General features: G+C 48.4%; 1 protein-coding gene across 1 annotated transcript in view; it reads right to left on the reverse strand.

Moving 5' to 3' along the window:
• Positions 1-220: 220 nt before the first annotated feature.
• Positions 221-14,079, reverse strand: part of ABCA12 (ATP binding cassette subfamily A member 12) — a 101,741-nt gene continuing 87,882 nt past the window's right edge. The window contains exons 42-52 of the mRNA XM_056861241.1: positions 13,281-13,440; positions 11,500-11,768; positions 10,695-10,911; positions 9,840-9,949; positions 8,646-8,790; positions 7,780-7,914; positions 6,678-6,781; positions 5,306-5,398; positions 3,598-3,703; positions 1,644-1,781; positions 221-328 (exon numbers count right to left, since the gene is read on the reverse strand). Coding sequence (XP_056717219.1) covers positions 221-328; positions 1,644-1,781; positions 3,598-3,703; positions 5,306-5,398; positions 6,678-6,781; positions 7,780-7,914; positions 8,646-8,790; positions 9,840-9,949; positions 10,695-10,911; positions 11,500-11,768; positions 13,281-13,440 — 1,585 coding nt within the window. The remainder of the gene's footprint in view (positions 329-1,643; positions 1,782-3,597; positions 3,704-5,305; positions 5,399-6,677; positions 6,782-7,779; positions 7,915-8,645; positions 8,791-9,839; positions 9,950-10,694; positions 10,912-11,499; positions 11,769-13,280; positions 13,441-14,079) is intronic.

Raw genomic sequence — 14,079 nt, forward strand, 5'->3', positions numbered from 1 at the left:
ACCACATTGCGGGGGGTGGGGGGTGGCGTACGGAGAGAAATTCCTGTGCTCATGAGACCAATTTTACCAAAATGTGTCTACACAAATAAATCATTAGCATATTAACCAAAAGTTGAAGAACAAGTAACAGACTCAATTGATGTTCAGGTGCACCAACTCAGGGCTTTAGTGTTAAAGATTATAAAAATCAGTAAATAAAAAATCTTATGAAAGCAAAACTTTAAAAGAGAGGAGCGATATTAGTATCTTGGCTGCTTGAATCAGAGTGGTCTGAATTTTCTTCCAGAATATCAGCGCCAGTCTGGTGTTTAGCAAAGTTGATGAAAACCTAAAGGAAACAACGGATATTATATGAAATTAAACAGACTACTGATTGATAGTTATGAGCGATTGATGGTTATGAAGGCCTCCTTTAGGCATTCACTTCATAAAAGGGAAAGGAAAGAAGAGTAGGGCTTCAACACACAGATGCGTGTTCCAGGCACTTTATTCTTCTCCTGTTTCCCACACATCCCTCTGAAATTTCCTGACATGTATTTGTGGCTATTTTCCCCTCATCTATTAAAAAAGAGAGAGACTCTACATGAAATCCCAACCTCCACCACCTGGTTGACCGACATGAAACAGCAGATTATGTACTCTGAGGTTCAGCTAAGAGGACAACTGATTCACCCATGATATTTTTGACTTCTACATGGAAAAGCTCCCAGTTTCTCCTTATCCATGAAGCCCAGCTGCAGACCCTCCAGAGATCGCTCCAGAGATAGCCAATACATGAACATCTGTGTTCATCTCCACCCAAGAACGGAGTGAACATCTGGTGCATGGCTCCTAGGCCAGAGGCCTGGGGCTCGCTCAGCCGGACTTAGCCGGTAATGGCAACTGATTTAACAGTATTTCAGCAATGCAGAGACTGCTGTTTTCTTTCTTGCAGAATTTAAAGTTAAAGGGTCAACTGGCATGTGTCAGGAACACTTTGGGTATAAGAATACAGAGATGGACTGGATGTCCTGCCAGATGTTAGAAAATTTGATGATGATTTTATGATAATTTGTCATCAAATTTTCTAACATCTTGAACCCGAACTGAAAGGAAACCCGAAATTAGCAGATTTGGTAATTTTTGGGCTTTGGGTTTACTGAACGCCAAAACCTGGAGGTCTCCCCAAAGCCGAATAGGCTATTCCCAAAAAAGCCTAATAAGGCTATTCACCTTTGCTCAGAGGCACGGATCTGTGCTTTCTCCCCTTTTTCTTTCTTTTTCAGACTGGTTTTGTTAGGGCCCCATAGTTGGGGCCCTTTTGAGGTAGGGGTCATGTAATAGGAGCTAACTTGGTCTGACCAACTTTCCAGGTGTATCACCCAACAGAAGACTAGTCTGCATAGCAGAAGGGTCATTTAAAAGACGGGACTCACCTAGTCCCGTCCGGAGGGATATACCCTCCAACTAAAAAGTGGCAGCTTTTAAATAAGCCAAATACCGAAATTTACTGCTATGAGTATTCGGCTTATTCCAGGTTTACCAAAAAAAATCGGGCCCAATAAATCCAAACCTAAAATTTACTGAATTTTATTTTATTTTTTGCACAACCCTACTCAGTAATGACTACTCCATGTTTGGAATGGACAAATATAATTCCTTACCTCTTCCAGAGTTGTTTGGCTCACTGAGAAGTGCCTGATTTTAAAGACTGATTTGTTGGCTTCCAGTAGCTGAAATATATTTGCTACCCCTCCAGCAGACCCTGGGATGTGGTATTCTGCCATGTTCAGTTGATGGTCCTGTGTGAAGCAGGGAGGCGCATATGGCAAAGTCAGTGAGAGGGAAGGATGTTTTTGAAAGGAAATGCCCAGCTAGTACTCAGGTCCCCATCCTGCAACAGCGGTCAGTTCCTTCACAGCGCGAGGGTCTCCCGTGCCTCTGCTGACCCTGAATCTCCACTCAGCAACAGCACAAAGAGCACCAGAACAAGTGATTCCAGGCAACTGATTTAACAGTAGTTTGGCAATGCTAGCTACTGTCGATCAGGAAGACAGTTCAGTGGTTTGTTCGCTCATTCCGTGGGGCATTACAGATACAGAACGGATCGACCCTTGACTTCCCCCTGCCATCCACAATACAGGGATAATAATAATGCTGACTGTTTTACAGGGTCTTAAGGATTACAATATGCAGATTTACACACAAAGTCCTTTGAGCACTTGAAAGCAAACGACAAGTGGGAACCCGCAAGGACTTGTGGGAGCCGGCATCTCATTTCTACCTCTCCCTCAATTGTCTCCCCCCCTCTATTGCCTGAAAGTCCCCATAACCTCTCCCCTTTTCCTGCCTCCTCCTCTCCTTCTAGGGTTGCCAAACTCCAGGTGGGGCCTGGAGATCTCCTGGAGTAACAACAGATCTCCCAACTACAGAGACCAGTTGCCCCTTCGGGTTGCCAGTTCCAGGTTGGGAAATTCCTGGAAATTTGGGGGTGGAGCCTGGGGAGGGCAAAGTTTGGGGAAGGAAGCAACTTCAGCAGGCTATAATGCCATAGAGTCTACCCTCCAAAGCAGCCATTTTCTCTAGAGTAACTGATCCCTGTCATCTGGAGAGCCGTTGTAATTCCAGGTGATCTCCAGGCCCCACCCGGAGGTTGGCAACCCTAGTTCCAGTGGAGGAAATGGCTGCTTTGGGCGGGGTGAAGGAGAGAAAGGGCTGGGAAAAGAGTACAAACCGTGTGGGAGAAAAAATAAAGCTGCTGAAAGAGAGCGTGAAGCCAGGCGAGAGGCAAAGAGAAAGAGACTATTGGAGCGGGTAAAACAAATCTGCCAACAGAGAACAAAAAACGGGTGGGGGAAAGAAAGAGCTGGTAAGAGAGCCAGTATGGAGCAGCGGTTAGAATGTCAGACTAGGACCTGGGAGACCCAGGTTCGAATCCTCACTCAGCCTTGGAAGGATGCTGGCTGACCTTGAGCACTCACACACTCTCAGCCTAACCTACCTCACAGGGTTGTTGTGAGGATAACATGGATGCAAGGAGATTGATGAAAGCTGCTTTGGGTCCCCATTGGAGAGAGAGGCGGGGTATAAATGAAGCAAATAAATTAATAAGTAAGACAGAGTGAAAATAGGGGGTGTCATAAGAGAGAGACAGAGAGAGAGAAAATGGGTGGGTCAAAACCAACTTGTAGGAGTACTGTTGCCACCCTCCAGGTAGGGCCTGGAGATCTCCCAGAATTAAAACTAATCTACAGACGACAGAGCTCAGTTCCCCCAGGGAAAATGGCTGCTTTGGAGGGTGGACTCTATGGCATTACACCTTGCTGGGGTCCCTCCCCTCCCCAAGCCCTGCCCTCCTCAGGCTCCACCCCCCAAAACCTCCAGGGATTTCTCATCCTGGAGCTGGCAACCCTAAGTAGGAGAGAGAGTGAAAATTTGGGGGTGGGGAAAAGAAAGTAAAATAGGATAGCATTTCCTTCACCTATGAGTTTTGCAGGTCCCCAGTTTCTACAGTGGAATTAAAAAACAGCTGGAGATTATTTCAGTTGTTTTACATATACTGCAAGAGAATAGTGTGTATTATGATTTACCTACCAAATTTTATACTTTTCTATTTACCTTTAGATGCGTATTTGGGAAGCTTGACTGCATAAATTGCGTGAGCTTCTCTATGCTGGCAGCACCATTATTCAAGTGCATCTTCACAGTGAATCCTTTCCCAAACCTTGGAAAAAGCAAATTAAATGCACAGATTATTTTACAAGAGAAGCCTGCAGGAATGAAGAAAGTCCCTCCAGAAACCCAAGTGGAAACTGTGGGCAGGAATGGACTCCGCGGTGTCGCTTAATGCTATGTCAGACACCGGGGTCTCAGGAGAGGGGGGCAGAGGGTCCATGCAGGGTTAGAGAGGGCGCTCCCGGGCCTTTTCTTGGCCCGCTCCGGCCCCTTTCCCTTTGTGACTCAGAATGCTGCTCTCAGGGCTTCCATCCTTCCTTCCAGCCGCTTCCAGTCTCCGGCTGCCTCCCTCTGTCCACCATGAGGGCTGGACATGCTTTCTACCCTCTCTCCATTTTGGCACAGCTGGAAGCCTTTACGCTGCCATCCCTGTCTAGCAGGGTGCGCTTTCACAATAAAGAGCTCCTGTTTCTTTTCTCACTAATGAGCCTCTGCGTGTGAACTTATCCCTCAAGCAGACAGACTGCAGAATTCCACTGTGCAGAGATTCAGCTCTGCTTTCAGAAGCCAATTAGCTTTTGGTGTACCCCCATTAGGGAAAAGTCTGGAAAACAACATCTTTGTTTTTAGAAGCCTGTCCCAGCACTGAAGCCAAAGGGATCCAGACAGGGACCCCGTCATCCAGCGGACACGGGCAAGCACAATGCTGCTCCCAGCCCATTGTTGGGAATGGGAGGGCCCGGGTCTCTGACAGTCAGGCCCAGAGAGCATCAGGGTTAAGGCTAGATGTGACATCAAAGCAAGCACGATTGTTCTCTGTGATGGTCTGTGTTGGGGATTCAGTGCGAGTTCCATTTCTGTCAAGATAGTTAAAGGGTTAATGTGTTTGTGTCAACAGTTTAGTCTCAAGGTGATGATGCAATGACAGATGTCAGTATTCTGTTGGTCAGCAAGATCGCCATTGACTACATGCCAAAGGTCACGTACCTACTGCAACTGAGTCTGATTGCTGACCTTTGTTTAGAAGAGGCAGCAGTTACTCAGTCACGTTTTGGATTTTACACCGACCAGGTGGACGGCCTCTCTGCTCTTAAGAGCAAAAGATGGATTCTAAGCCTGTAGCTACCTGTTAGTGCAAACTAATATGTTTGTAGGGAACTAGTCATGTAGAAAGAAAGAATTATTTGCTTTACTCCACGTGTATCCCATCCTATTAGATAAGTAAAGGATTTTGTTTGATTAAGACAAAAGGCTCTGTCTTTGATTTTGTTGTGTGCTGTGATCTGACTCTTCTGTAACCACAATCACGATTCATCGACTCTGATTGTTAACAGTCTGAATGCTCAATGCTGGTGTGTGCACCCTGTGCGCAGGCGTGCAAAAGGAACAGGGCTCTATTGATGCTGGTATCTCCAGTGGGTTGGTGTAATAGGAGGAGAAATAATCCCTGGCCCTTCATGATTACAGAGATGAACTAAGAAACATGACACTTATGTGTCAAACAAGGCATATTAGTTTTCCAGCCCCTGCATGAAGAGTGCTATGCTGTTTTCCCGTTACAAAGCAAGCGCCTCTCCATCATGCGACTGCTGGCAGCTTAGCCAGGCTGTGTAGCAAACCAGAGGTGAATGACATCGGGCCCTCGACCAACCTGCTCTTGATATGCTGCAGCGAACCCAGGCACCGGAAGCGTCCGTTCACCATGATGGCCAGGCGCGTGCAGAGGGCCTCGCATTCTTCCATGCTGAAAAACCAAGGAAATGCAGCAGGTGTCACTGAGAAGAGTGCAAACCATCTCCAGTGGTTAAGCCACACGTGGTTTTTCATAGCGACTCAGAACACACAGTATGGGTTCCTGCCGGTTTGCCCATAAAGGATCTTCCTGGCATCGTCCTGCTTTGGGGGCAATCCTCAGCAGGACGGCCATGGGCATTCTCTACCACTCTGCCTTTCCCACAGGTTTCCTATTAGAGGGGACTGGGATGGGCGGGGCTGCTGGTGCCACTCAGGCTGGCGCATGACCCCCCCTTAAGGGGAACGCAGCCATGGTGCCCCTCAGCACCATCACTGAGGAGGAGGAGGAGGAGAAGGAGCAACAGGCGCCCTCTTATCATTCTGATGATGTCACCAGTCTGGGCAACCAGCAAGGCATGTCCCTGGCCACCAACAACAACATCCACACCCCCACACCCCATTGCTCAAAGCCACAGAGTTGTCCCGTTTTGGTCACGGAATCTTCCATAAGTCCCTGTCCACATCTGCAGGGGAGGCATCGCTCCAGACCACAGTTTTTAGGAAGGCACAGAGGCGTGTCTTCTCCATGCTCAGCTCCTCATTCTCCGGAGCAGGCTGGCCTCTCTGCCTGGGTGCCTACAGAGGCTCAAACCCAGCTCTTCAGGAAGGCCTGGTGCCCCAGCCTTCAACGCTTTCACTGGGGCCCTTCTGCTGCAGGTTTATTATTTATTTATTTAAAACGCCGACACCCTGCCTTATCGGACTGAAGCCAGCTAATAAGGCCACCCTCCGCTATCAAAATTAAAACCGGTCACACGTTTAAAACACAAGAGATTAAAAATGCAGCCAAACCTGCCTCCAGCAATTGCCTTTGGAATGGGGAAATGTTTCTATGGACGTGTTTCAATGAGTGTTTCAATCACAGCAGTCATTGGAACACAATTATTTTATTGTCGTTTATTGACACTTCACACCACTTTGGTGGCAAAGAATGAAATATAGAAATAAATAAATGACTGATTAATGCTGAATGCAGCAAGGTACCACAAGGCCGCAGGGTTTCCCAAGACGACTCATGGGGGAAGTGGCCAATGCCCACGCTGTCTTTCTGGCCAGCCTTTGGCCCGAGGGAGCATAGGGTAAACCCCGCTTTTGCTCCCTGTACTTTGGGGCGGAGGAGCGTTGTGAGGTGTGGATTCAGACTGCACACACTCCACTTTGCAGGGGTCCTCTGAAGGGGCAAAACGCGACCGAGGCCTAAGGGTTAGTTATCAGACGGGACGCTCTACCTGTGAGAAGTCAGGATCACTGAACACTGGTTCTGCACTTCCTCCGAGATGATTTTCCACAAGTGCCTCTTAGCGTTGGGATCCATCCCAGAGCTCGGCTCATCCTTAAAATAGAATAATTGGACGGTAAATCTAAAGACCAAGGGAAAGGGGCTTGTCTTGTTTCTCTTCTCATAGGCGGACAAGGAGGAAAACAGTTCGGGAGAGATCCTAGAATGGTGAAGGCAGGTCTACAAATGGAGAGCTTTAGGACTGGGTGCTACAGACGGTACTTTTATTTTTAACTTCTGTTTTAAAAACAAAACAAAACAAAAAACAATAAAGGCCATACATTCAAGACAGCCACACTTAACACATTGGCTCCTGGAAGAAGAGGAAGAAGAATTGGTTTTTATATGCCGACTTTCTCTACCACTTAAGGGAGAATCAAACCGGCTTACAATCACCTTCCCTTCCCCTCCCCACCACAGACACCCTGTGAGGTAGGTGAGGCTGAGAGTGTGTGACTAGCCCAAGATCACCCAGCTGGCTTCGTGTGGAGGAGTGGGGAAACAAATCCAGTTCACCAGATTAGCCTCCGCCGCTCCTGTGGAGGAGTGGGGAATCGAACCCGGTTCTCCAGATCAGAGTCCACCGCTCCAAACCACCGCTCTTAACTACTACACCACACTGGCTCCTGGTCTTTGCACCCCCTGGCCCTGCCATCCATATGACTCCTGCCATCCATAATTACAGCCATTTCCTCCACTAATACCATTTTTTGAAAGACAGAAAAAAACCATGGGTGATGCCAGCCGCCACAGTCCTTCAGACGTGTTCCCACTGGAGTTTTTCATTGTTATTGTTTTTGGGACTGTGGAACGAGCTCAGGCAGCATTAAAATCCTTGCTCCATCTCAGGGCATGCAGCGTCGTGTGCAAACCCCTTCCTTTACCCCACCTCTCTTCAGCATGCTGAGCACAGCCGCTGGCGGCAACAGGACATCTTGTTTGTCTGGTGGGTTCTGCAGCTGAGGCTGCTTCGGAGTGTTCTGCCAGCGTTTAAAGAGAATACGCAGAATCACACCCATCTTTCTACCCCCAGTCAAGCTTTGATTTCTTACCAGCAGTAGAACTGATGGTTTCCCAAGAAGGGCCAGAGCAGTTGATAACTTCCTGTTGGTCCCATAGCTGCACATCGATGTGATTCTCTCTCTGTAAGTCATCAGATTAAGTCGATAAAGAAGCTGAAGGACAATCTATGGAAAAAATAATTACACAAAAGGAAAGAAACAATCAGGCACTGAAGCCCTGTTGTGGGTAGCAATTTTAAACTTCCATATATGTAAATCAAATTTTGCAAAACAGACAGGTAAGAGAAATCAGACTCCTCTTTATTTTTTCCCGTATCCTCTCTTGCCCAAATAAGCATCATAAACCCAGCAGGCACCTTTGCTCGGCTTCTATACTCACTGGGAGTTGGCAAAGAAGACAGAAGGAAGGATAGATGGAAGGAAGGATCCAGGGCTCACAGGACTGTTCTGTGGGTACAAACCTACTTCCAAACCAGGAGCAGCCACATTTTAAAAATAACTGGTGCCTCTTGAGCATCTGTCCTCCCATTTTTACCTTCCATTTGACATAGACAGAGCTCAGAAAATGGAGCCCTGGTTCAGAAGCCGGCTGTCCCCTCTCCCAAAGAATGGTGGTCGATCAGCCTTTTAAAATTAATGAAGCGTGGCATGTACATTTGTTCAATTAAAGATCCATCCGTTCCCACCGCCATTCCTTTTTAAAAAGCAGGACAAATGTTTTCAGTCTTGGAAACTGTTTTGGAAAGGAATGGCGGGTGCAGTGGTTTAACGGCCTCACCAATTTCCAGCCAATCAAGCCTGTGCACCAAAAAGGAAGACTGTGTTTCCTCCAAGATCAGACTGGGGAAACTACGGCACATCTGATCAAAGCGCGGCGACTGCCTCAGTTTACCTACCCCTTTAATCTGTTTCTCTGGGATGCCGTGCAACCGAGCATAGTAATACATGTGCTCCTCCACTGTCAAGAGATCATCGAGGGCGTCTTCTTGAGGACAGTAGCCAAACAGTGACCAGTGAGCATCGTCAACCTCATTCAAGGACCTGAATTGCAAAAAAATTCAAATGTGTTATAGAGTCCTGAAAGACTGCTGCTGCCCCTGAAGACTCACTGTGTGGTCAGTCCGTGTCTACATGGCGGAGGGAGGGGATTTGCAGTGGCCCCACAGGGCCCTGGCCCCCTCACCCCAAGGCCAGGCATCCAAGATCCCACTCAGGAAGGGGACTATGCAGGCTCAGAATTGGGTGGAAAACCTGAGGGGACAGATGGCACTTGGGTGGTGCGGGGGCAGGAGCTCCTGCCCAGATGGAGCCGCAAACACAAGAAATGCCAGGCAAATGGATACTGAAGCCATCTTCTGTTTACTGTCTGATTTGGATAAATATGTGACTGTTATATGCCAGAGAAGCTGGGAAAAGCACAGCACAATATGTCCAACTGGCTTGCTTCACGCAGAGGTGACCACTTAATTTAGCTTTGTTATAATAGATCGGCTACGTGTATATTTAGTGGTTTCCTTACATGTTGGTAAACTGAATCAGCATTTGTGCATATCTTGTTTCTGTCTGTGACGAATTATGATTTTAAGCAAACAAATGGAGCTGAACTGAACACATGGAGAATAGGGGGACGCAGGACTCCAGGGGGTGGGAATCCTGAGTTCGTGTCCACTTGCTGGCGTCCTTCGCTTCTAACAAGGACATCTCCCTGGCTCCTTCTGAACCGTGATGGGCCCATCTGCGTCTAGATCTACAGACCTTAATGAGCCAACTTCAGAAAAGTGTTCAGAGCATTCCTAGGAAGAGTCTCTCTGTTCCAAACCCGTTCATTTCTGCATGGGACTAAACGGAAATGTACCAGTTCCTTAAAGACTCACAAAATGTGCTCCAGCAGAATCTCTTGTGAGCCAGACCGCGCTTCAGCAGATGCATGAAGTTAACTATCCCCCAGTCCCTCACTGTGGGGCAGGGGCACTGGGGGTGGCAATGGGAGGGGCGAGGCAAGGAAGTAGCACTCCATGATGGGGAAAAAGAAACGCTGCCCTGAACTCTTTTCCTCTTCTGCTTTTCAGCAAATCCACACTCCTCCGTACCCGTATTCATCTCGGACCAGCAGCCTCCCATGAGACGGCCCGATGTCCCCTGTCAGCATTTTGAAGATGGTGGTTTTTCCAGCCCCATTCACACCAAGCAGGCCGAAGCACTATATTGTAAGGGGGGAAAGACATTTAGTTATACAGCTTTTATTGATTCCTTGAGAAACCAAAACAGCTAGCAATAAAGAAGAAGGAGAAGAAGAGCTGGTTTTTATATGCCGACTTTCTCTACCGCTTAAGAAATAATCAAACCGGCTTACAATCATGTTCCCTTCCCCTACCCACAAGACACCCTGTGAGGTAGGTGGGGCTGAGAGAGCTGTGACTGGCCCAAGGTCACCTAGCTGGCTTCATGTGTAGGAGTGGGGAAACAAATCCAGTTCACTAGATTAGCCTCCCGCAATTACAGTTGATCTCCAGGCAACAGAGATCATAGAATCACAGAGTTGGAAGGGACCACCATGGTCATCTAGACCAACCGCCTGCATAATACAGGAAATTCACAACTACCTCCCCCCCACACACCCCCAGTGACCCCTACTCCATGCCCAGAAGATGGCCAAGGTGCCCCTCCCTCTCATGAACTGCCTAAGTTCACAGAATCGGCATTGCTGACAGGTGGCCATCTAGCCTCTGCTTAAAAACCTTCAGGGAAGGAGAGCTCACCACCTCCCAAGTTCACCTGGATAAAATGGCCACTTTGGAAGGTGGACTCTATGGCATTCTACCCCACTGAAGCCCCTCCCCCAAACCCCGCCCTCGTCAGGCTCCACCCCCCAAATCTCCAGGTATGTCCGAACCCAGAGTGGGCAACCCCACTCTCCAGTGCCACAGCCCTGTTTGGTGGCTCACCTCTCCTGCTGGGATCCCAATGCTGACGTTGCGGACGGCCACGATCCTTCGATGGGGGAGATGGTAGATCTTGGTGAGGTTCTGGAGCTGCAGCATGTCGCAGTCTGCTCTGCCGGCTGCCACGCGCTCGCTTTCAGCCAGGACGTCCTTGTCCTCCTCCTCCTCAGCACCCTCCGGCTGGAGTGGCAGTTTGCCGTGAGCTTTGTCGTAGAAGAATCTAGCAACATGCAGGATGCTCGGGGTCAGTTTTACAACCCAGAGGAACCCAGCCATGTGCTGGTGACTCTAATCCTCAAACCTCGTCCACAAACCACTTTAAGTAAGGATTTCCCAAACTGAAAAGGTTTATAGTTTTCTCCCCACTGAAGGTAATGCGACCAAACTGTGCTTGAAAGGGTTTGTAGGGACTCCCCCACCCCACCCCAAGCCACACAGACAGAGAAGCTGCTACTGGAGTATCTGGATTTCCCCCATACTGGCACTCCTCCCCTGTTATATGAAAAGACAATTCGATAATACAAACAATTGTAATCCTCTGCATTTGACAGAAGGCAGCTTGCAATGAGGAACAGCTGAGTGGGGCAAAATCCACCAGGCGACTCTGATCCGCCATTATGAAATTGATAAGTGGTTTCCAAAATTGGCCCAGTGTTACTTTTAGCTGCTTTACCAAAGCATTTTACAAGTCTACAGTGTTAACATAAAACAGTGCACCACGACAATTAATCGTCCTGTAATTCTCTTCTGGTCAATTCATTATTCTGCTTCAGTCTGTGGTTTTAGAGCTATCCAGAAGGCCACTTACTCTAATATTTTATACCAGACTTTCTGGATTGTTCCATCATCGACCAAGAGGCGGATTGAGAAGAACAAGGTCCCCTGGAGGAAAAGTCCCAGCAGCTTGGAGCTGATCCTGTCCAACTCAAAGGTCTTGTCTGGGTAAACCACCCCGTAAGCTTTGAGGAACCCCATCAGGGCCTGGTGCTGCGACAGCTCGATCAAACCGTTCCCAAAGCAGAATTGTGGAAACATCAGGAAAACGTGTCTCAGGGTCTCAGCGAGGTCGTGCAAGCCCTGAAAGAAGCAAGGTCGTTATGGTGCGTTTATCCCCTGGATGGTTACAAATGGACAGTGTACCATTGAACACATGAAGCTGCCGTATGCTGAAACAGACCATCAAAGTTAAAATGTGGAACTCCCTGCCCCAGGATGTGGTGATGGCTGCCAACTTGGAAGGATTTAAGAGTGGACATGTTCATGGAGGAGAGGGCTATCCATGGCTAATAGTAAAAATGGATACTTGTCATGATGCATACCTATTCTCTTACAATCACCTTCCCTTCCCCTCCCCGCAACAGACACCCTGTGAGGGAGGTGGGGCTGAAAGAGCTGTGACTAGCCCAAGGTTACCCAGCTGGCTTTGTGTGTATGAATGGTGAAACAAATCCAGTTCTCCAGATTAGCGCCCGCTGCTCATGTGGAGGAGTGGGGAATCGAACCCAGTTCTCCAGATGAGACTCCACCGCACTTTTAGAAGTCATGCTAAAATCCCAAAGCATCCACTTCCTTAGGCCTTGAAGTCCCAGTGGTTCTGTGCTTCTGGGACTTGACAGCTCCAGGGAGGACCTTAACCTGGGAAAGGCCAGCTCTCACAACAGGGACCGGCTGAAGAACCAGCCTGGGTTGGTGTGCCACTGGGCAGTTTCAGAGTGGAGGAGCTGCCCACTCTCGGTCTTCCCCTGCCCTGTGCAACTGAAGGCGTTCTCTGCAGGATGCCTGATCCTACGCACAGGAAGCGGCTTTCGTGTACAAGCTGAACAATCTCATATAGACAATCTCAGAGGCCTTTTATGCATGGCTGTTTCCCTCACAGGAGGAGGAGGAGGAAGAGGAGGAGGAGGAGGAAGAAGAAGAAGGTGACTTTCTCTACCACTTAAGGAAGAATCAAACCGGCGTACAATCTCCTTCCCTTCCCCTCCCCACAACAGACACCCTTTGAGGTAGGTGAGGCTGAGAGAGTGTAACTAGCCCAAGATCACCCAGCTGGCTTCATGTGGAGGAGTGGGGAAACAAATCCAGTTGGCCAGATTAGCCTCTGCCACTCATGTGGAGGAGTGGGGAATCGAACCCAGTTCTCCAGGTCAGACTCCATTGCTCCAAACCAACCCTCTTAACCTCTACACTAAGCTGTCTCTTTGGGGCTTTGTTCTGATTATGGATGCATTTTCTGACCTTCAGAGGTTGCCTCACTCTCCCTGCACATTTCCGCATATTTCCCCCGTGTTTTCTGGATGCTGGCTAAACAGCAGCCAGAACACAAGGGGGAAACACGTGGGGAGAGCGAGACGACCTCTGAAGTTCGGAAAATGCATGCATCATCAAAACAAAGCCCCGAAGTAGTCAGGAGGAGGTTATTGCGAGGGAAACAGCCATGCATAAAAGGCCAGAGTCTTATTTGCCCTGTGTGCAGTACAAGTGGTATTCAATCCTAACTCCCTCGAACAAGTGATTTTTCTATGAACCAAAATGGATTTTGCCCCCTGATATTTTAGGTAGGAGTTAAGAATCCACTGTCGGGCTTCTTACCTGATCCGTGGCCTTTTCTTGGGAAAGCAGAAACACCACGGAGTGAGTGATAATGGTGTTGATGCCAAAGAACAAGTTGATGCAGACATAAACGATGAAGGCCATCCCGGTTTCCTTGAAGATCCCGGCCAGCAAATACATCCACGAAAATGTTGCGTATCTGAATGTTGTCACCAGCAAGGACAAAAACACACAGAACAAGAAAAGACAATCACATGAACACATGAACATGAACACATGAAGCTGCCTTATACTGAATCAGACCATCAAGGTCCATCCAAGTCAGTATTGTCTACTCAGACCGGCAGTGGCTCTCCAGGGTCTCAGGCAGGGGTCTTTCACATCACCTACCTGCCTAGTCCCTTTAACTGGAAATGCCGGGGATTGAACCTGGGACCTTCTGCATGCCAACCAGATGCTCTGCCACCGAGCCACAGCACCTCCCCAATCACATTTCAAAAGGACTGTCCTTGGTGGTGAATAAAAAGCCCTTTTCTCCCAAACGACCAGGACTAGAAGGGTCAGCTGGTGGATCCACTAGCTGACCCCTCTAGTCCTGGTCGTCTGGGAGAAAAGGGGGGCTTTTTTGGTTCTTGTAGGTTATCCAGGCTGTGTGACCATGGTCTTGGTATTTTCTTTCCTGACGTTTCGCCAGCAGCTGTGGCAGGCATCTTCAGAGGAGTAACACTGAAGAACAGTGTCTCTCAGTGTCAAGTGTGTAGGTAGAGTAATATATAGTCAGAAAGGGGTTGGGTTTGAGCTGAATCATTGTCCTGCAAAAAGTATCAAAGGTAATGTG

This window comes from Euleptes europaea, chromosome 15 (genome assembly GCF_029931775.1).
Source record: "Euleptes europaea isolate rEulEur1 chromosome 15, rEulEur1.hap1, whole genome shotgun sequence".
In the NCBI taxonomy this organism is placed as follows: domain Eukaryota; kingdom Metazoa; phylum Chordata; class Lepidosauria; order Squamata; family Sphaerodactylidae; genus Euleptes; species Euleptes europaea.